This window comes from Salvelinus sp. IW2-2015, linkage group LG4q.1:29 (genome assembly GCF_002910315.2).
Source record: "Salvelinus sp. IW2-2015 linkage group LG4q.1:29, ASM291031v2, whole genome shotgun sequence".
Lineage (NCBI taxonomy): Eukaryota > Metazoa > Chordata > Actinopteri > Salmoniformes > Salmonidae > Salvelinus > Salvelinus sp. IW2-2015.
Genome location: NC_036842.1, coordinates 55,857,193 through 55,879,475, shown reverse-complemented (window position 1 = coordinate 55,879,475; position 22,283 = coordinate 55,857,193). Strand labels below are relative to the sequence as shown.

The 22,283-nt window shown below is 41.6% G+C and overlaps 1 protein-coding gene across 2 annotated transcripts; it reads right to left on the bottom strand.

Annotated features, from left to right (window-relative positions):
• Positions 1 to 5,879: 5,879 nt before the first annotated feature.
• On the bottom strand, positions 5,880 to 17,227 carry LOC111962191 (troponin T, fast skeletal muscle isoforms-like). 2 transcript variants are annotated; one of them, XM_023985080.2, is made up of 10 exons: positions 17,070 to 17,227; positions 12,628 to 12,646; positions 11,411 to 11,450; positions 11,177 to 11,293; positions 10,859 to 10,936; positions 10,623 to 10,736; positions 10,332 to 10,444; positions 9,976 to 10,066; positions 9,301 to 9,341; positions 5,880 to 6,187 (listed from the first exon to the last, which is right to left on the bottom strand). In XM_023985080.2, the coding sequence occupies exons 4-10, from the start codon at positions 11,288 to 11,290 to the stop codon at positions 6,154 to 6,156; spliced, it is 585 nt and encodes a 194-aa protein (XP_023840848.2). In that variant the 5' UTR covers positions 11,291 to 11,293; positions 11,411 to 11,450; positions 12,628 to 12,646; positions 17,070 to 17,227; the 3' UTR covers positions 5,880 to 6,153. The 2 variants fall into 2 exon arrangements, with proteins under 2 accessions (XP_023840848.2, XP_070299060.1); XM_070442959.1 differs by lacking the exon at positions 17,070 to 17,227 and adding an exon at positions 13,563 to 13,576.
• Positions 17,228 to 22,283: the final 5,056 nt, after the last annotated feature.

Here is a 22,283-nt window from a genome sequence, read left to right as displayed (position 1 = left end):
TCCTTCTTCTTCACAAAAAAGAAACTCGAGGAGGCGGGTGAAGTGGATGACCGAATATACCCCTGATGCAGGGATTCGGAGACATATGTTTCCATAGCCGCCGTCTCCGCCTGTGACAGGGGATACACGTGACTCTTGGGAAGTGCGGCGTCTACCAGGAGATTTATTGCACAATCCCACCGTCGATGGGGTGGTAATTGAGTCGCCTTCTTTTTGCACAAGGCGAGAGCCAAATCGGCATATTCGGGGGGAATGCGCATGGTAGAGACCTGGTCTGCACTTTCCACCGTAGTAGCACCAACGGAAACCCCTAAACACCTCCCTGAGCACTCTCGCGACCACCCCGTGAGAGCCCTCTGTTGCCATGAAATGGTGGGGTCATGACGAGCTAACCAGGGAAGGCCTAGTACCACGGGAAACGCAGGAGAGTCAATGAGGAAGAGACTGATTCTCTCTTTGTGACCCCCCTGCATCACCATGCCCAGGGGAATGGTAGCCTCCCTAATCAACCCGGACCCTAATGGTCGACTGTCCAGAGCGTGAACTGGGAAAGGCCTAACCACTGGAACAATAGGGATCCCTAACCTATGGGTGAATGCTCTGTCGATAAAATTCACAGCTGCGCCTGAATCGACGAGCGCCTTATGCTGGGAATGCGGGGAAAACTCAGGAAAGTAAACATGCACAAACAGGTGTACAACAGAGGGCTCTGGATGAGAGTGGTGCAGGCTCACTTGGGGCGACGCCAGAGTGCACTGCCTGCTGCCTCGACCCCTAAAGGAACCATCCTGGCACCGACCAGCAGTGTGACCTCTGCGACCACAGATGGTACACAGATGGTACACGTGAAGGCCCCTCCTCCTGCCTCCCTGAGCGCAGCACCTCCCAGCTCCATAGGCACCGGAGTGGTGGTGCTGGGAGGGGGAATCGATTATCCAACCGAATGGACAGGTCCACCAGCTGGTCGAAGGTGAGGGTGGTATCCCTGCAGGCCAACTCCCGACGGACATCCTCGTGCAGGCTGCAGCGGCAGTGGTCGATAAGGGCCCTGTCGTTCCATCCCCCACCCAGAAAGTAAATTAAGTCTGTTTTTTTACATCCATTGTGAATGACAACAGTTCTTTTCTCAACGTGAAAAATCTTTCCAACACTCCCCCTCCACAACCACCAAGCCTCGGTGTGAAATATAACTTTGTCATACTCTGATCCCATATTCTCCACATTGTATTGTGAACAAGTTTACGCTCAAAGTTACCTGCTGCAGTATATCTCCGAGTTCTGTGCTCAGCTCTTTTGCCGCCAGTTGCTCTCAGTGTATCATACAATGCGTCCATATGCCAGAGGAGGACATATTCATAACTAGAGTGCAGAGGCCTGCTCGCCATCCCGCCATAGATATAGCCAATCAGCACACTGAACATCCCTGTGCAGTTTCATGCTCGGGAATTGTGAGACAGAACAATTTGTCCTCGTAAATAGCGTCCCTCTACATGTATAGCCAACCTGGTCTCAGAGCATTTCATATTATTCTGTACGTAAATGTGAGACACTCCATATAGTTTGGATATGTTACGTTTGTTATGGTTAAATAAGACAGATGGTTACTTAAGGCAAAAACGAAAGCGGAGTGGTTGGTCGGGGTGGCTGGGTTGGTGTATAACACTAATGTCTAGCAACCCAAAGGTTGTGAGTTTGAATATTATCATACAAAGGGAGTGTCTCATACAGAATAATACGAAATGCTCGGAGACCAGGTTGCAGCCGCAAACAAAAGTCAATGCATGGGCATCTGGGCCCTCACAGCTAATGTCCATTTGGAGAGCATAAGCTGAGGAGTTAAAGATGTTCAGTGAGAGTCTCCTCTTGATTGCTAGCAATAGCATAAATTATAGACACATGCACATTTGTGGCCTGCTGGAGGTCATTTTGCAGGGCTCTGGCAGTGCTCCTCCTTGCACAAAGGCAGAGGTAGCGGTCCTGCTGCTGGGTTGTTGCCCTCCTACGGCCTCCTCCACGTCTCCTGATGTACTGGCCTGTCTCCTGGTAGCGCCTCCATGCTCTGGACACTACGCTGACAGACACAGCAAACCTTCTTGCCACAGCTCGCATTGATGTGCCATCCTGGATGAGCTGCACTACCTGAGCCACTTGTGTGGGTTGTAGACTCCGTCTCATGCTACCACTAGAGTGAAAGCACCGCCAGCATTCAAAAGTGACCAAAACATCAGCCAGGAAGCATAGGAACTGAGAAGTGGTCTGTGGTCACCACCTGCAGAACCACTCCTTTATTGGGGGTGTCTTGCTAATTGCCTATAATTTCCACCTTTTGTCTATTCCATTTGCACAACAGCATGTGAAATGTATTGTCAATCAGTGTTGCTTCCTAAGTGGACAGTTTGATTTCACAGAAGTGTGATTGACTTGGAGTTACATTGTGTTGTTTAAGTGTTCCCTTTATTTTTTTGAGCAGTGTATTTAACCAGGTAGGCCAGTTGAGAACAAGTTCTCATTTACAACTGCGACCTGGCCAAGATAAAGCAAAGCAGTGTGACAAAAACACAAAGTTACACATAAACAAACGTACAGTCAAATAACACAATAGAAAAAAATCTATGTACAGTGTCTGCAAATGTAGAAGAGTAGGGAGGTAGGCAATAAATAGGCCATAAAGGTGAAATAATTACACTTTTCCATTCACACTGGAGTGATAGATGTGCAGGTAGAGATACTTGGGTGCAAAAGAGCAAGAGGGTAAGTAATAATATGGGGATGTGCTATTTACAGATTGACTGTGTACAGGTACTGTGATCGTAAGCTGCTCTGACAGCTGATGCTTAAAGTTAGAGAGGGAGATATAAGACTCCAGCTTCAGTGATTTTTGCAATTCGTTCCAGTCATTGGCAGCAGAGAACTGGAAGGAAAGGCAGCCAAAGGAAGTGTTGGCTTTGGGGATGACCAGTGAAATATACCTGCTGGAGCGCGTGCTACGGGTGGGTGTTGCTGACCAGTGAGCTGAGATAAGGCGGGGCTTTACCTAGCAAAGCCTTATAGATGACCTGGAGCCAGTGGGTTTGGCGATGAATATGTAGTGAGGGCCAGCCAACGAGAGCATACAGGTCGCAGTTGTGGGTAGTATATGGGGCTTTGGTGACAAAACAGATGGCACTGTGATAGACTACATCCAGTTTGCTGAGTAGAGTGTTGAAGGCTATTTTGTAGATGACATGGCCGAAGTCAAGGATCGGTAGGATAGTCAGTTTTACGAGGGTATGTTTGGCAGCATGAGTGAAGGAGGCTTTGTTGCGAAATAGGATGCCGATTCTAGATGAAATTAGATTAAATTATAATTTAACTACAGCGACAGTGAGAGACTAGGCCTACTCGAAAGAATAGATAGACTACACAAAGACCTACCACTTTCAAAGACTGTGGCTACTTCAAAGTTATTTGTTCAGTTCAGTTTGCTGATTCTTGTACTGGTCTATAGCCTAGATTTGTTTACTCGGCACTGTAGGCAGCCATGTTCCCTCCAAAATACAGATTTTTCAAGAAGACACGTGATGTGTTACAGCTGGTAAACTGGGCAGCTAGGTCTGTGGACACATGCATTGTTACCTTCTGTTGTGCTTTGTCACTTCATAGTATTGACATAGGCTAGGCCAGTGGTTTCCAACCCGTTGTCTGGCCTACTGCAGTAGGTCTGCGGTTATTTAAAAAAATATATATTATAAGATTTTTGTAAAGATTTCGATCACACACTATTTGGATAGTTCGGATAGTCCAGCTCTACAGATAGTCATACTATTAACAAACAATCTATTGACAAGCAAATGCTTGCTAAGGTTACGGGTTAGGGTTAGGTTTAGAATAAGGGTTAAAGTTAGGTTATAGGGCTAGGGTTAGGGTTAAGTTTAGGGTTAGGATAAGGGTTGAGGTTAGAGTTAGGGCTAGAGTTAGGTTTAGTAGATAGTTAGTTGAAATGTTACTGATAGAGCATCTACAGATTGACTATCCAAATAAATTGTTACCAAGATTTATTTAAAAAATGTTTCTCACAAAAATAATAACAGTTGGAAGTATTAGGTCTAATGGTATCGTAAGCGATTTTACATGACTTTCCACAAGGCAATTTGTTTATAATAATAATAATACTCCTTTAATTTGTTACACTCACGGCTGAAATTAACTCAATTTGACTGCCAAGATATTTTATGTGTAAAAGCGCAGTGCAGTAAAAAAAAGAAGATATTTCCACACTATGAGATAAAAAATAACGAAATTAGATTGAAATTGAAATAACACATAACAGAAAATTATGATAATGTCCTTTTCACCAGAAGCAGGCGTGCGGAGAAAGCAGAGCGAGGCTGGTGTAAAGGATGGATCAGGCAAAGTAGTGACTGTATGCTAGCAGGATAGTCCATCTCTCCAATCATCTTTGCTTTTAGTGATGTTGTGTTTCCATAAGTGGATGAATTGGTCTAATTTAGCATGCAAATGAGCTAGAAAAAAGTGAACAATGAAAACATTTTTATTGTTTTGTGTGACTACAGCGCAAGCAATAAAACGCAAAAATAGAGACATTCTAATTGAGCCAGGCGTTAAAGCGGACAACCCGCCCACCCCTGGCTTCAGTTGGGTCATTATAATTCAAAACAATGCATTCTAAAATATATCACAAACGCCTCACACACTCGCCTTTGGTGAGTTTAGGCCATAACAGCTGTTTGAAAAACTTATGCTGGCATTTCAGCCTGTTCAGGTCGGATGGAAGTTTTGGCCCACATCATGACGTCACAATGTGATTGGATTACAATAGACCAATGACTGTTCATCTGGGTAAGGGTGTGTGCTCTAGACCATCCTATCAGCTAATCAGGGCTGTTTATTACATCAATATCTTCAAATGTGTTTCCTAACGCCCACATGATCAGACGGAACATTTCAAGGGCGAAAGGAGGCTCAGGGAAACAAATGATAAAAAATATATGTTGAAGTTATTTTAATTAAATAAACAGACAGTGATTTATTAGACATCTTTAAAAAATAAAACTACAAAGACTGTATGTGCCTTAAAAATATCATGCCATTCTACAAATTGTAAGAACCGACGCTGATGATGAGAAGCAGGTACGGAGAGTTGAACATTTAATTTAGCACAGACATGGAACAGGACAGGAACAGCGTCAGAACCGGGTGATACAAAGACATACGACAATTAAAGCTGAAGCGGGGAACAGAGATGGGGAACAGACAGATATAGGGGAGGAAATAACACAAGTGATTGAGTCCCGGTGAGTGCAATGAATCGCTGATGAGCGTGACGAGGGAAGCAGGTGTGCGTAATGATGGTGGCAGGAGTGCGTGAAGCTGGGCAGAGAGCGGAGAGCGGGAGCAGGCGTGACACAAATTGTGGTCCTTGAGATTTTGATAGTGATTTGGTTGTCCCCCGCAACAGAAAAGGTTTGGAACGGCTGTGCTACGCTACTGTAGTGAACCACTTACGTTACTATCTGTTACACACCAGAACATTTCACTCTAGGTTTACAGTCTAACTCAATCTAATTGTGATGGCAATTCAAATGCTTACATTTTTCCTCAAAATAGGACAGAACACCTCATTTGGATGACTCTGATATTCAGTGTTTGTGATGGAATGGTATGTTGAAGAAACCTTAATTATAATGCAATATTTATTCTGCTCTAACATAGGCATAAATCATTCCACAAGCTAATCTTGGTCTATTTTTGCAAACACAACAACATTATGCCTCTTATTAAAGTGGATATATTTATTAATATGAACAAATTGCTTTTGAAATTACACAGCAAAAAATATATGTATTTTTTGAGGGTTTGGTTAATAACAGATCTACAGACAAGGTTGAAGAGTCACTTTATTTACAAAAATACTGAGAACCAAACAGTCCAGGGAGAGAAAGCGTGAGGGATAATTCCTACAACAGCAGCTAATGACTCCGTTCTACGTCTGTAGACCGTAGCACATCTTGTGTGAATATGCAAACATTAAGACATAGTGTTAGTCGTGTCTGAGCCATGATCTTAGCGTAAGTGTGTGTTGTTGTTGCTGCATTATGCTTGTGTCCGGTAGTACGGTGGCAGTCTGGGCTCCAAGCAGCAGAACAGTATCGTTTACTTTCTGCGGACCGTTTTACCCTTCTTGGAGCTATAAAACGTCAGAAAGACAGAGAAACAGAGTGAGACATCCCATGAAGAGACAATTAATGCACATTTTAATCTATAAATAAAGACTTACATTGACTTTAAGTTAYTGAATTGACGTCCAAATTACTTTAGATATGGATGCAAATGTGTGAGTTATGCTGTTCTAATGTTAATATTATAACATTGGTCTAACTAACAATCATCAATCACAACAGACCACTCAAAACAAATCATGGAGTTGTCATGCTTATCCTTTTCACACACCATGCAGCACTTACCATGGACTGGAGGTGATGATGGAATGATTGAAAGCAAAGGAAATATTACATGATTCTCTCACTGACCCGGGTGTTCTATACCACTGTGCACGTGAGGATTCATGGAGTATTTTCTGTCTTTATGGAGGAAATTATCTCTTTTCACATCCTATGGCTATCAGGCTAACAGCCAGTCCTTGGTGGCAGTAAAACACATGATAGCTTCGAGAAATTAGAATGCAACACTGAGAGAGCAAAGAAACAGCAGTCCAAAGCTCAACGTTGAAAGCACACTATTTAGTAATTGGACAGCCATTTCATTGACTTCACAATGAAGAAATTTAAAGTTACCTCAGGATCAGATTTGATGCTTTCATATATTTTCTTTGCTTTTGAATCATTTGACAATGTGACAATACCCACAACGTAGAACACATGGACCAAAGAGAACCAGAGCCTTATACAGTACATTCGGGAAGTATTCAGATCCCTTGACTATTTCCACATTTTGTTACGTTACAGCCTTATTCCAAAATTGATTAAATAAATGTTTTCTCTATCACAGTGCCATCCGTTTTTATGGTAGAGTGGCCAGACGGGAGCCACTCCTCAGTAAAAGGCACATGACAGCCTGCTTGGAGTTTGCCAAAAGGCATCTAAAGACTCTCAGATCATGAGAAACAAGATTCTCTGTTCTGATGAAACCAAGATTTAAGTCTTTGGCCTGAATGGCAAGCATCACGTCTGGAGAAAACCTGGCACCATCCCTACGGTGAGGCATTGTGGTGGCAGCATCATGCTGTGGGGATGTTTTTCAGCGGCAGGGACTGGGAGACTAGTCAGGATCGAGGGAAAGATGAACGGAGCAAAGTACAGAGAGATCCTTGATGAAAATCTGCTCTAGAGCGCTCAGGACCTCAGACTGGGGCGAAGGTTCACCTTCCAACAGGACAATGACCCTAAGCACACAGCCCAGACAATGCAGGAGTGGCTTCGGGACAAGTCTCTGAATGTCCTTGAGTGGCCCAGCCAGAGCCCGGACTTGAACCCGATCGAACATCTCTGGAGAGACCTGAAAGTAGCTGTGCAGCGACGCTCCTCATCCAACCTGACAGAGCTTGAGACGATCTGCATAGAAGAATGGGAGAAACTCCCAAAATACAGGTGTGCCAAGCTTGTAGCGTCATACCCAAGAAGACTCGAGGGTGTAATCGCTGCCAAAGGTGCTTCAACAAAGTACTGAGTAAAAAGGGTCTGAATACTTTTGTAAATGCGATATTTCAGAGTTTATTCTCAATAAAAAACATGTTTCTTCTTTGTCATTATGGGATATTGTGTGAGAATTGATGAGGGAAAAAAACGATTTCATCAATTTTAGAATAAGGCTGTAACGTACCAACGTTTTGAAAAAGTCAAGGGGTCTGAATAGATTTCAAATGCTCTGTATATTCCAAAAAATAAGGTTTGAGACTTACATTACTTACATTACAGCTCAGGAACGTGATGCACAAGAACTTGGCTTTCTTTGTTGACATCCAATAAGTCTGTCATCTTGAACCTGGTTGTCTATATCCTTTGCGATTTGGATTGTCAGTGTCTACTGTATATGTGTTTTGCCAAAGGTATAAGAGTAGTGCTTGTGTTTATGTCCAAAGGGCCAAGAGTATTAAATAAGTCATGTCATAGCAAATTCAGAATGAATGGCTGGCTATGTTTGCCAATACAGTAACATGAATGTCAATCTTGTTCTATAGCAAACTGGTTTCTTCTGTCAGATAGTGAAGGGAGAGATAAACTCAATAGCATTTCATCTCATTGGTGGATTCTAAACTGTAATGTTTTCAGCCATGAACTTACATGAACTGTCCTAAAAACAGTTTTGGCAGAATGATATAGGGGTGGAAGCTACATTACTTACTGTTTCTGTAACATGTCATTGCGGTTCCTGGGAGTGATAACCTGGAAATGACACATTTAACAGCACATTTTACAGGAGACTGACTGACTGACTGATTGACTGAGGCTTTACCTTGGGACTGAGGAGCCCCAATGCTCTCCTTTCTGTGGACTGAATGTCCTGTGGCCAGGGGTTGCCTGCTGTATATGGCAGTATAGGGAAGACCGGACACACACCTAGCCTACCAGACACTCTTACTGAGGACGGGACACCCTAAACTAGACCCTTGCAGACTGCTGCTGTATGAGAAGATTGATCTTGTCTTGGGTTTCTGCACTTAGCCTAATCAAAGAGGGAGAATAAAAAATGAATAGGTTTTTATTGATAAAAAAAATAGGACACTGAGAGCATGTGAATAGTTAGACTAGTTGTCTGTGTGTATGTGTCAGTATTAACTCCCCAAATTGCCAAGAATAGAGAGTTTAAGGGAGGAGGACATGCTAGACATGATTAGCCAGACACTACCACTACTGAGTTTYTGTCACTTCTTTCAGTGGGAATGAAATCCAGACAGAATCACTTACCTGTGAATCACACCATTTCTTAAGACGTGACTAGTGACTGGCTTTTAGCTCAGCAGTTCTCTATGGGTCTATGATGGGGTCTCAGTCTAAAGTGCTCGCACATAGACACACTCTAATACCTCTGTAGCATGTCTCAGAATGACATGGTACAGTATGCCATGTGTCATAACCTGTCTGTAACATGGAGTGTTCAACCTGAACACTCCAATTTGATGTCTTCCATGGTGTCTCCTCGATCGATCATTGAGCCTTTTGCTCTGTTTCAGTCGCCACTGTGTTAAGTTTCACATGCAACTTTCTCATTAAGTTTCAGACCATGCACCGCAGTGGCGCTGCAGAGCCCCCTGAGCTGTGACAAYTGTCCAGCTATACTTACAATTTACTCAGCTCCTCCACTCTCTTACGCAGGGTTGTGACCTGGAGGAGATATCAAAGCAGAGTTGCGTTCATATCTGAGAGGCCGTGACTGAGGCCACCAAGCAGATGGTGAGACTTGGTGGCCCACTGTCACCCTTGATTTTACTCAGGTAAGACTTGGAATTTTCCAGGGTATCTAAAGATACAATATCTTACAGGGTGTCTTACATGACCCATGTCTGTAACAACCTAAGGAAAAACTGATAATGTGGTGACTGAGCTAGACGTTTTATCAGGTGACGGTTAATAACAGTACCGTCCGTACTGCCACAGGGGATTGCGGTCGTGTCCAAAGGTATATGCTCTAAGAACGGAGCCAGTCATATTATCAGCTTAGCTCTTGTTTAGAGCGAGTGAAATGAAAAGATTAAGTCATTTACTTGAATGTAATGTGTCTTTAAAATATATCACAAGGCGCCCCACAATTCTTTCAGATGTGCATATTGCTGTATGTATGTATGTATGTATGTATGTATGTATGTATGTATGTATGTATGTATGTATGTATGTATGTATGTATGTATGTATGTATGTATGTATGTATGTATGTATGTATGTATGTATGTATGTATGCATCACTGGGATAACTTACAGTATATTTCTCTTTTCTTTAACCAGGTCATCGGATACATACCTCATACTTCTGCCTCTTCAGCCTCTCGATGTGGTCAAACTTCTCAGACTCCAGTGTCTGCATCCATTCATGCAGCTCCTTTGCCTTCTCCCTAGAGCAGAGSAAGCAAGAAGACTCTGTGAGTTCAAACTCTCTGTGGAGATTCCATATTTACACCTGAGGTTGAATACTTGATTGTGATTGGCTGAAGGTTGTTCTTAAAGTGCATTCATTTCAGATAMCGAGACAGTTGCAAAAGCTATTGTACTTGTACCTGACTTTTCCYGTTGTAGGCCTGATTCTCCTTGCCAAAACAAAACACTACGCACACCGTACTGTACAAAAAKCCCAAGTCGGTTACTTGAACTGTTTCTTACTTCAGTTTCTCTTCATTCAGATGGTCGATGTTCAGGGCCTTGCGTCTGCCTGCCAGGATCTTCTTCTTCTTCTCTCTCTCAGTTTCCTTCTTCCCACCTCTCTTTGAGTCAGCCTGTTACAAATGAATGGCAGTGGTTACAAGGGGCAAGTCCATCGATCACACACGTACACACATAACTCATTGTTTTTTTTCATGTTTTTTTTCTGAATTACATGTTATATACAAGTACGTGATATTTGTTCTATTCATAACATATGGTTCTGTGAAGACTGGCTGGTCGCTAGGTCACCTTCTGCAGATGGCTGCTGTAGTTGGAGCCCATGCTGGACAGGGCAGACTTCTTCTTTGCGTCCTCATCAGCCTTCTTCTTGGTATCTGCCTCCTCCCTCTTCAGCCTCTCCTCCTGTATGAGAGATCACAGCACAAAGTCAGTGCGTTGTAGTTGTAGGTCACATGTTGACAGAACRCTGATAGTTGAAGAAAACTCGGAGGGGTCGATAGTGGTCCCCGGCGGAGGACACAAACCTCACGTCTCGCCGCGCGCTCCTTCTCCTTCTCGCTACGGATCCTGTTCTGCTCGGCCCTCTCAGCCCTACGCTTCTCCTGCAGACGGACACACAGATACACATGGTTGGTTGTATTACCTTTGGTCACCAGTGGGCACTGCAGTGTCTTATCATTTTGTCATGGTTGTATTCCCCAGGAACTAAATGTTAGCAAGCAGGAGTGAACTACCTGAACTTGTCCAATAAGAAAACCTTGATTTTATTTACGACCTTGTATTAATTTTCAAATTTGACCCATGTGTATGCAGAGTGATGTCATTTACTCATTCTTACTCACAATTCTTTCTTTGAGGGCGATGAGCTCTTCCTCCTCCTTCTTTCTGTGCTCAAAGTGAGCATCGATCAGGCCCTGCAGCTCAACAAGATCCTTGTTCTGACGTTTTTTCTGCATGTCCTGTAAGGTTAGGAAGTAGAGCCATGTGTTAAGTACATGTCGTCAACTCTGACATTAGCCCTGGTATTATCCAGCCAGCTGTCTCCAGATGGTCATGATGTATGGAGGGCTACTTACGTCAAAGTCCACTTTATCGCCATCAGGAATCTTTGGTACCCTGAGAAGTGTCAATATAAAAATACAGTGAATCTATGGGTAGTAAAATAATATAAATAAATAACATTTAATTTTTACGCACGTAATAAAAAATGTATAATGTTAGGGGTAATGCAACACTGTAAGACAGCAGAAAATTTCAAATATTTTTATTTTTTTATTTTTTACTGTCACTGTTTTGTTTTCTGTTGCTTTTGTTATGTTTTATGTCATCTTGTTTGTAATGAAATATTGATGTGATGTTGACCTGAAATAAGGACAATGCAATAATAACAAAAATATATATATGTGTCGGGGGGCTAGGGTCAGTTTGTTATATCTGGAGTACYTCTCCTGTCTTATCCGGTGTCCTGTGTGAATTTAAGTATGCTCTCTCTAATTCTCTCTTTCTCTCTTTCTTTCTCTCTCTCGGAGGACCTGAGCCCTAGGACCATGCCTCAGGACTACCTGGCATGATGACTCCTTGCTGTCCCCAGTCCACCTGGCCGTGCTGCTGCTCCAGTTTCAACGGTTCTGCCTGCGGCTATGGAACCCTGACCTGTTCACCGGACGTGCTACCTGTCCCAGACCTGCTGTTTTCAACTCTCTAGAGACAGCAGGAGCAGTAGAGATACTCTGAATGATCGGCTATGAAAAGCCAACTGACATTTCTCCTGGGACAACTACTGTGATTATTATTATTTGACCATGCTGGTCATTTATGAAAATTTGAACATCTTGGCCATGTTCTGTTATAATCTCCACCCGGCACGGCCAGAAGAGGACTGGCCACCCCTCATAGCCTGGTTCCTCTCTAGGTTTCTTCCTAGGTTTTGGCCTTTCTAGGGATTTTTTCCTAGCCATCGTGCTTCTACACCTGCATTGCTTGCTGTTTGGGGTTTTAGGCAGGGTTTCTGTACAGCACTTTGAGATATCAGCGGATRTAAGAAGGGATATATAAATACATTTGATTTGATTTGATATCTAAAAAAAGAAAGAAACATTCATATTTGGTGCGTTAGGCCTATATAGAATAAGACAGCTGGAGGCTTTGACTACCACAGTTAAGAATGTAGTATTTGTTTTATGAGAGATTGAAATGGAAATGGAAATATGAAGGCAGTCATTTCTATGTARTAATCCTACACATCTAGAAATGTGTACAAACAAATGAGGGGTTACATGAAATGATGACTTACTTGAAYTGTGGCTTTTGGGCTGTTTATTAAGAAATGAAGAGGAGGACAAGTACATGTTATTGGGTTAGATATGTACAAATCAGCATAAAGCAAATGAGTAATTATCAGGCAAAAAAGATTCAGGCATTACTTGAATGAATATTTGATTGTTTCTACATTAAATGGAGGAAAAAAATGGATCTGCGGTAGATACTGCAGAAATGCCTGGCTTTCAATTTGAGGTGGTGGATGTTTGTTAGTGCTATGAAAATCAGCAGAGAAATAACCACCAAAAGAAAAATCAAAATCTCAGCTATTGACTTTACATAAACAGCTTTGCACACACAATTGAAGAATGTGAACATGTGTTACGTGTGCTTGATTTCATTCTAGTGTGATCATATTTGAGAATAATTCAAGTCTACTTATATTACAGGAAAATAGTATAATAACAAATATTCCTGCTGAAAGACAAGCAAAGGGTTTAACTTTAAAAGAGAAATGTTATAACTGTGTAATGTTTATCGTTTGACCCGCACACCATTTTTCACGAGCAAGACAACAGCGATTTCATTGTTAGAAGAGCATGTTCTTTCTCTTGTTATGTGTTTGGTACATGCCGTGCTAATAATGAGTAGGCACAGCAGGGAGGGTTGAACAGTGGGGTCACTGCGCGGTTAAGCAAATGTTAGCATTTCATATTCTTCCATCCTTTTTCTTATTTCTTTCCCAAAATACACCATTTAAAAATGGATTTGATTAACTGATGTGTAGTTTTTCTTTGTCCTACCAGTCAGCCAATTTCACGGTAATTCTAGATCTGACAAACAGGTATGACAGAGCAGACATTCCCCCAATACAGCGAGACCTCAGACCTGGGACATGGACAATATATACATACGCATTCCTATATACCAACCAGAGTGACACAGATAATTAATCTTTAATCAACATACCTTCCTCTTCAACGACCTCTGCATGCAGCAAGCAATGAAAATAAAAGCAAAATGAACAGCGTTAGCAATGGCAACAAGGGTTGACTAATAAGCCATAGGCTGCATACTCTACCTAAGCTTCAGCATTTTTAATATTTCAACTGGAAATTACACTTTGTCGGGCTAAGCACTATGATTTACTTTAGCGCAACACTTCAGCAGTTTGTGGAAGTACAATAATGAATTTGTGAACGTGTCTCACACAAAAGCGCCTCAAAGTATCGTTCAGTTAAAACTAGAATCCTTAGTTGAAACAAAAAGAGAGTGGCACCCAGCCTCTGTTTGGGTAAAAGCTGAGGGATGGGACTGGAGAAATGTAACCACTCTCAGATTCATAGACAGTGCTATTGATTCAACGACTGACCATCCATGATATAAAAATTACAGTTTTAACCATGTTTGGAAGCTATACAGTCTCTTTACATTTACATTGTTTACAAACATTGGAGTAAAAGCTTATATTTTGGGTTCTGATGAGGTACAACAGTTGAACTAAGCTCAAGCATAAGTTATATTCTTCAAGAATCAATGGGTATACACTGAGTATACCAAAAATAAGGAACACCTTTGACAAGGTGTCAAAAGCATTCCACATGGATGCTGGCCCATGTTGATTCCAATGCTTCCCACAGTTGTGTCAAGTTGGCTGGATGTCCTTTGGGTGGTGGACCATTCTTGATATACACGGGAAAGTGTTGAGAGTGAAAAACCCAGCAGCCTTGCTGGCACCTACTACCGTACCCCTTTCAAAGGCACTTCAATATTTTCTCTCGCCCATTCACCCTCTGAATGGYACACATACACAATCCATGTCTCAATTGTCTCAAGGCTTAGAAATCCTTCTTTAACCTGTCTCCTCCCTTTTATCTACACAAATTGAAGTGGATTTAACAAGTGACATTAATAAGGGATCATAGCTTTCACCTGTATTTACCTGGTCAGTCTGTAATGGAAAGAGCAGGTGTTCTTAATGTTTTGTACACTCAGTGTATATCATTAATTTATACCTCCAAAAAATGTAGCAACTAAGGATTCTAACTTTAAGAAGGGACTGTCACAACAAACAAATGTTCAGAGTGCATGTACAGTATAATCAGGATTATGCCTTTTCAGGCTCATAGTAGAAGCACAGGGGTATTTTTGCTCCTTTTAGAGTAACGAGAATAAACAGTGCAGGATATCTACTATATTTTGATACACTGATGTTGACTTACATTAGTGATCATAGCTTAGAGTTGGAAGTCTAATGCGTATATACATATAGACAACAATTGTATTGCTGTATACTAAAAAAAATGCTGRGTTGTTTGGTTGACCCAACTGCTTGGTTGCAGGCAGTTTGGCTGTTTTCTTTAAAAAGAGCCAGATTGGATTGTTGATTCTGGGTTATTGGTGCTGGKTTATTGAGATACAATGCCTTCAGAAAGTATTCAAACCCTGTGACTTACTCCACATTTTGTTGTGTTACAGCCTGAATTCAAAATGAATTCACTGTCTTCTTGGAAAAACAACTCCATTGTAGATTTGACCTTGTGTTTTAGTTTATTGTCCTGCTGAATTAATCTTCCAGTGTCTGGTGGAAAGCAGACTGAACCAGGTTTTCCTCTAGGATTTTGCCTGTGCTTAGCTCCATTCCGTTTCTTTTTATCCTGAAAAACTCCCCATTCCTTAACGATTATAAGCATACCCATAACATAAATGCAGCTACAACTATGCATGAAAATATGGATAGTGGTACTCAGTAATGGGTGTATTGAATTTGTCCCAAACAAAAAACTTTCCATTCAGGGCAAAAAGTTAATTGCGTTGCTACATATTTTGCAGTATTAATTTAGTGCAAACAGTATGCCTGTTTTGGAAAACATTTATTCTGTACTGGCTTCCTTCTTTTCACTTTTTCAATTAGGTTGGTATTGTGGAGTAACTACAATGTTGTTGATCCATCCTCAGTTTTCTCCTATCACAGCCATTAAACTCTGTAACTATTTTAAAGTCATCATGGACCTCATGGTGAAATCCCTGAAAGGTTTCCTTCCTCTCCGGCAACTGAAATAGCAAGGACATCTGTATCTTTGTAGTGGCTTGGTGTATTGATACACCCTCCAAAGTATAATTAACAACTTAACCATGCTCAAAAGGATATCCAATGTCTGCTTTTAATTTTTTTTGCCCATTTACCAATAGGTGCCCTTCTTTGCGAGCCATTGGAAAACCTAGGTCTTTGTAGTTGAATCTGTGTTTGAAAACCACTGCTTGACTGAGGGACCTTATAGATAATTGTATGTGTGGGGTACAGAGATGAGGTAGTCACTCAAAAATAATGTTAAACACTATTATTGCACACAGAGTGAGTCCATATTATGCGACTTGTTAAGCAGATTGTTACTGCTGAACTTATTTAGGCTTGCCCTAACAAAGGGGTTTAATACTAATTGACATTTCAGCTTTTCATTTTTTATTAATTTACAATTTTTTTGAAAAACACAATTCCACTTTGAATTATGGGGTATTGTGTCTAGGTCAGTGACAAAAAATCTCAATTTAGTCCATTTTAAATTCAGGCAGTAACACAACAAAATCTGGAAAAAGTTGAGTGGTGTGTATACTTTCTGAAGGCACTGTATGACCCAGCGGGTCAGAAGCGTTTAGAAGCGTACTTCAGTAGGGGCATGGCTTACAGATTTTTTTGCCAACCATGAGAGTAAATGTAATTCCTGTTAATCTGTTCTGTTGTATAGTTATCACATGTTAAGGTTGAACATTGACATGATGAACAGGAATGAGATTTACTCTCACGGGTGGCCAATAAGAGCTGTCTGAATATTCACGGCCATAATAAGCCACGCCTCCTGAAAATAATTTAAGGATTACATACAATAAGACACAGCTGCTAGGTCACCCCAGCGTGAAAGTTAAAAATTGTTAAATTAACCCTTGTTTGGATAATCCCAACAACCCAACATGTTGGGTTATTCACGCAACCCAACTGGCGCGGTCAAAATAACCCAGTGTGTGTTCTGTCCAATATTTACCCAGCGCTGGTTGTTAGGTTCTTTTTAATCCAGCATTTTTTTGTGTATCAATGAGGCAGCAGTTTGCCCTAGGCCTAAAAGCAGCGAGAACGGAACAGGGAATTGGGCATATTTATTTGCACATTCTAAATGGGAACATATAACTAATAACATACAACTAATAATACAGTGCATGCATCCATTGTCTTGGCCAGCTATGAAGGGAAGGTACTACATTAAAGTAAATGTAGAACAAGAAAGTACACTAGGGATATATCCCATTATCGACACTAGCATACCACTTAAAATATGTCCAATGTATTGGATTCTAAGGGGTATGCTACTATGGACATTGGAACACATCCCTAGCTATATTAGTCTTAGGTCTGTCTGGCTGTAACAGGTGGAGCGCACTGCTGCATCTAAAAGGATGATAGAATACCCCATGCCAACATACCTTCCGCCTCTGGTTCTGGCTCAGGCTCTGCCTCTGGCTCGGGCTCTGGCTCAGGCTCTGCCTCTGGTTCTGGGGCTGCCTCTGGGGCCACTTCTACCTCTTCCTCTACCACTTCTTCTTCTACTACCTCTTCAACTACCTCTTCAACTACTTCTTCTGCTATGGCTACACAACATGCAGTGAGTAACCAGGGAGAGGAAGGTGAATGGAGAGGTTAATGAATGGAAGCATGAGAAAGAGGGTGAGTTATTTAGAACAGAAGAGAGATATGGAGGTTAAAAGAGGAGATGAGTTTATGGGCGTAACCACCGGGTGGCGCTATATGAGGCAGAGAAAATAGCAAGCAGGAGAAAGAGTTCAGGGGTCAATGAATAGATCTATAGAGGCAATACTGGACAATGTGTTGATGCTTCCTACATACAGGGACCTGAAATTGACCTTGCTTTGCTACTTTTCTACTATACAAACACTTCTGCCAATTACGAAGGTTTGTTTGCCGACGAGGTATCTTCTAATTTGGTATATCTAGTCTGACATGAGCCTGTAGTTTCTAACTCTGCAGATCAATCTTTTCTGCAATGACCATATTGTAAGTTCAAGTTAAAGTCTGATGAAGTAAGGTGAAGTGGTAGCATTAGCATTATCCAACATGCTATGAGGATCAAGAGCGACACAGCTGACAAATTAGTATAGATGACATGAACATTTTCATTGTCTGCGCGTCATTGTTTTTTACCTTCTCCCTCGCCTCCACGGATATAAACAAAAATTTCGGAGAAAGAAAGGAGTAAAACAATAGTATTACCAAAATAATCCGGCTGCATCCAATATATCAGTATATAATATAATATTTAGTATATACTGTATATTATATACTGTAAATATGGGTATAGTAGGGATCAATTGTATGCATACACAGTACAGTCCTCCATAGCTGATCAAATGGCAGTTCACAAAGTGCTGTTAAATCAGGTCTCTTGAGAAGACTTTTGAGCAGACAAAACATGTCAAGGCCTGATAGTATAATAGGATTGATTTATCTCCCTCCATAAAGAGGAGATATGTATTTTTATTCAGACAGAATATGTACAAACTAGGAGGACAGTATAACTGTGAAAGGTCTAGATAGTTTCAGGGGCCTGTTGCTAACAGACTAGTGGATGTATGTGGTCTGACATTTAGAAAATAATTTAAAGGAATGCATTAATTCATTTTAAATGCATCATGCTCAATTTAGTTCATGGCCTGTTATCAACATTGGCTCCTGAAACCATTCATCAATAAGTCATGACTAAGTCATGGCTTTCTCTACATTTAAAGTATTGAAAATCAAGTCAATGTATGCTGTTGTGCAATAGAGGGCAGTTTTGAACACAACTTGAAACCTAAGGAGTCCAGCCAAGTTTCTCCATTGCGTCTAACTATTCTACATTGAGGATCGAAATCAGTTAGGCATTGGTTAAAAAACATACAGAATGTTTCAGCATATGATTGAACAATTACCAATTGAAAATGACTAGGATAATGAAAAGATACAATAATGATACATGGCAATAATATAGTAATAATGTAACTTACCCTCGCTGTGAAAGGATAGAAAAAGGATAGAAAAAGATATTGCAAGTTTAGTCAGGCAGTCAAAACAACTCACCAAAATGAAATCTGGATGAGGTAATCATGATGATGCAAAATAATGCTGCAAATACTTACACTTCCTCTGTGTCAGACATGGTGACAGTGGACTTTGCACCTGAGGTACGAGGTACAAGGGAAGAAAGAGAGACACTTTCACTAAGACGCCAAGGAGGCAACACTCAAGTCACTAGCATTATTTATAGCATGGGGTTATGATCGATGCCAGACTGTAAAATGTCTTCTCCCATTACCAGAACCCAACCCTAATGGGGGAACATTTTGTCGACATTTTTGAATAAATTGTGGTACAGAGAAATTTGCTGAATTTGTAAAGGGATTTCTTTTGAATCTACAAAGCTCTAAACCCGCACATTTTTATGGCTGTTTTCTAATTAGTGTTAGGAAAATATACTGAAATTCAACACGCTGCCAATTCTGCTTCTCAGACGATAAATGAGAAGGCACCCACGCAAATATTCATGGCCTTTTTTTTTACCTCCCTCCCTCCTCCCCTTCCTCCCTCCTTCCCTGGATGCTAGAGTCATGTTCCATGAGACCACAGGTCAATGTGAAGGTCAAAATCTAAGGTCCAAATTCCATGCCTCAACATAGGTGCTAGAATACATGCATCTTTAGAAACATGACGATCTAACTCTTTATCAACATTTTAAAGGGATTCGGTCCCTTTTAGACCAATTTAGTAAGCCATGGCTAGCCTTTTGCTTCTGATTTAGTTTTTATTTTGCAACTTATTGTTATCTTGTCAGACAATGTATCATTATCTGATAAATCCCCAAAGTTACACATTTTGAATTGATTAGCGTGCATTACAAGGATGTTCACAAAACATTCACCTTTGCATTTGTAAACCATAACTTCTATAACTGGGCCACCCTAGAGACCTACTCACACATTACAACTATTCCTAAACAGACAGCTGCAAATGTCTTTAAGAAATGGGTCCAGGATCCGATTTCCAAAGCACAGATCAGGTTCTTTCTCTTGGAATAGTATCAGTAATTCCCATTTAATTTCCTTATGTGGACATCTCCCTCTCACATAGGCATTACAGGCACTTTTCCATGATTCCATTATGTCATATTAACTTGTTAAAGATACAAAACAAAAATGGGGACATAGGGAATAATGAAAGAACATGAAACTGTTTGACAATGTAAAAGACTGAAAGTCAAAGGTTGTTTCTTGAAATTACAATCATATTATCATAGCTATAGATTTCTGGATTGATTTCACAAATCAGGCTATTGTTCAATGGGCCCTGTAACATTAGTAGAGTGTCTATGTGTTTATCCTATAAGAATGGAAGGTTCAACGTGCCACCACGTTCTCATAGTTCACAGGTCTCCAGAATAACAGAATGTCACACCTTTCTCTCTATTAAACTATCACTGACTTTGCTGTGACGTAAAACACGCAAACATTTCTGTCCACTAGATATGTGTCCAGCTATCTGTTTACCATATCACAAAAGACCAGTATAGTGCTAACAATACTGTTCTCAACCCTAACATTGAGGTAACATGGAGCATATCTCTAAGATTCTCTCATCTTAGCCTCCATTTTGATTTAAACCATTGGATCAGCTCCACAACATAGCTACATGTCTTAGAGGGCCATTTTTAAATCCCAGGCTTGCGATAGCCTGTTGGAGCCAGGCCTCACCCCCAGAAACCTTGTAGCACCCAAATCACCTTTAGCGCTTAATCGAACAAGAACAACAAGAACGGACTTTCACACCTATACCAGCATTTCTTGACACAAAATGTTGACACTTCATTTTACATGCCCAGTGGCTTTCAAGAATTATATTCTTGCAAAAAGAGACACCCACAATCTTGATCAAGTCAAGCTAGAAGCTTATGTAGAAACCTGTATGTTCCCTTCATCTGTCCCTATCCCCCTGGTGGGTCCTTTCACCCTTGACCTCAACATTACTATGGAGCAGCCGACTGCTTTAAAGCCTGAGTGTTCCAACACAGTGGCAGTGGTTTTGCACGTGTGGATTCAGCTGTTCTTGAAAGGAGACAGCTAGGGGGGCCCTGAGCTCTTAACGTTGCACTTGATCTGAAGCTTTTTATCTATCTATCTATCTATCTATCTATCTATCTATCTMTCTCWCTCACTCACTCACTCACTCACTCACTCACTCACTCACTCACTCACTCACTCACTCACTCACTCACTCACTCACTCACTCACTCACTCACTCACTCACTCACTCCTCTTATTCCACTCACTCTCTCTTCCTTCCAACCACTCTCACTCTTTCTCTCTTACCTCAGAATAGCGGAAAGAAGAAGTGAGCTCCCTGGTGGCCGAGACTGGCTGTAAGGTTCTGCAGAATTACAACCCTGATTATGTCCTTCTGTTATAGTGACACTTGATCCAAGGAAGGTCCCTATTGGACAAGGAAGCGTCGGAGGCGAGGCCCCAATGGGTATGTCTTGACGTCTTACACCCGGCACTTAATAAGGAAATTGATAAATTGTGGGGTAGGGAGGGAGGGTCAAGTTTGGAGAGGGACAGCCAACGCCCCTGTTGCTATATTTGCCATCACATTAGGCAAGCAAAATTAACCCAAGAGGAACGTCAGTCGAGGCAATCAGATGGTAGACTTGTTCCTTTCCCACAGGAGTGGGAGATCATATGGATTCTGTACATAAACATAATGTATGTCAATGGCCCGGTCAAATGAGGACAGGATCTGTGGACAGTCTGTACTTTACATTATTTGCTGAATCAACTTTCAGGGTCATCAGCAGCTTTAAAATAGTATTTGGACTGACCAGTGGGTCTAATTCACACAAATACAAGACACAGCCATAGTAATCTTCCCATTATAGCCTATTTATGAAGTATTCTATAATGGGAAGATTACTGTGGCTGTGTCTTGCATTTGTGTGCATTAGATTCTCACCAGGGCCCGTATCCACAAAGTGTCTCAGAGTAGGAGTGATGATCTAGGATCAGGTCCCCACCTGTCCATATAATCTTATTTATGATGATATGAAACTGATCCTAGATCAGCACTCATACCCTGAGAGGTTTTGTGGATACGGGCCCAGGGCTCTTAGAACTAACTGTCATGCTGAGAATGTTTCTCATTTTCTAGCTTCATTAAGACCCTTACAGATATGCGATATCATGAATTTCCCTCATTAACTGTGTTATGGGCGCCTGATTGGACTGATTTATTAGGCGGACCATGCTGTACACTGGCTGGAGCTGTGATTGGTTAACATTTCGGTCGAATTGGCAGAGAAAAGCTTCTTGAGCTGAGCTGGCTCATGCGTTCCTGCAGGGGGCGCCACTCTGAAAGAGTATTTTTCAGAGAGGAGGATCTGGTCGCCGCAGCGAGGGGTGGTGATATCTAAGGTGCTATGGCCACCCCCTGACTGGCTGACGGTCGCAGTTAGCGCGCTGTCACGACGGAGCACATTCTGAGTTTAGGGCTCAGATTTTATTTTTGGACTGCCATGGAGACTGGCCCTTCCATTTGTAGGAAGGGGGTATAGTTGCGCTCAACATGAGCCTTCCGCTCTGAAACTCCGGGCTGGG

Coding starts and splice junctions, on each gene's coding strand:
- LOC111962191 (XM_023985080.2), bottom strand. CDS start 11,290: ATGCAGAAAAAACGTCAGAACAAGGATCTTGTTGAGCTGCAGGGCCTG. Junction 10,737..10,858: donor AGCGCGCGGCGAGACGTGAG/GTTTGTGTCCTC, acceptor TCTCTCATACAG/GAGGAGAGGCTGAAGAGGGA. Junction 9,342..9,975: donor TGAAGAGGCAGAAGTATGAG/GTATGTATCCGA, acceptor TATCTCCTCCAG/GTCACAACCCTGCGTAAGAG.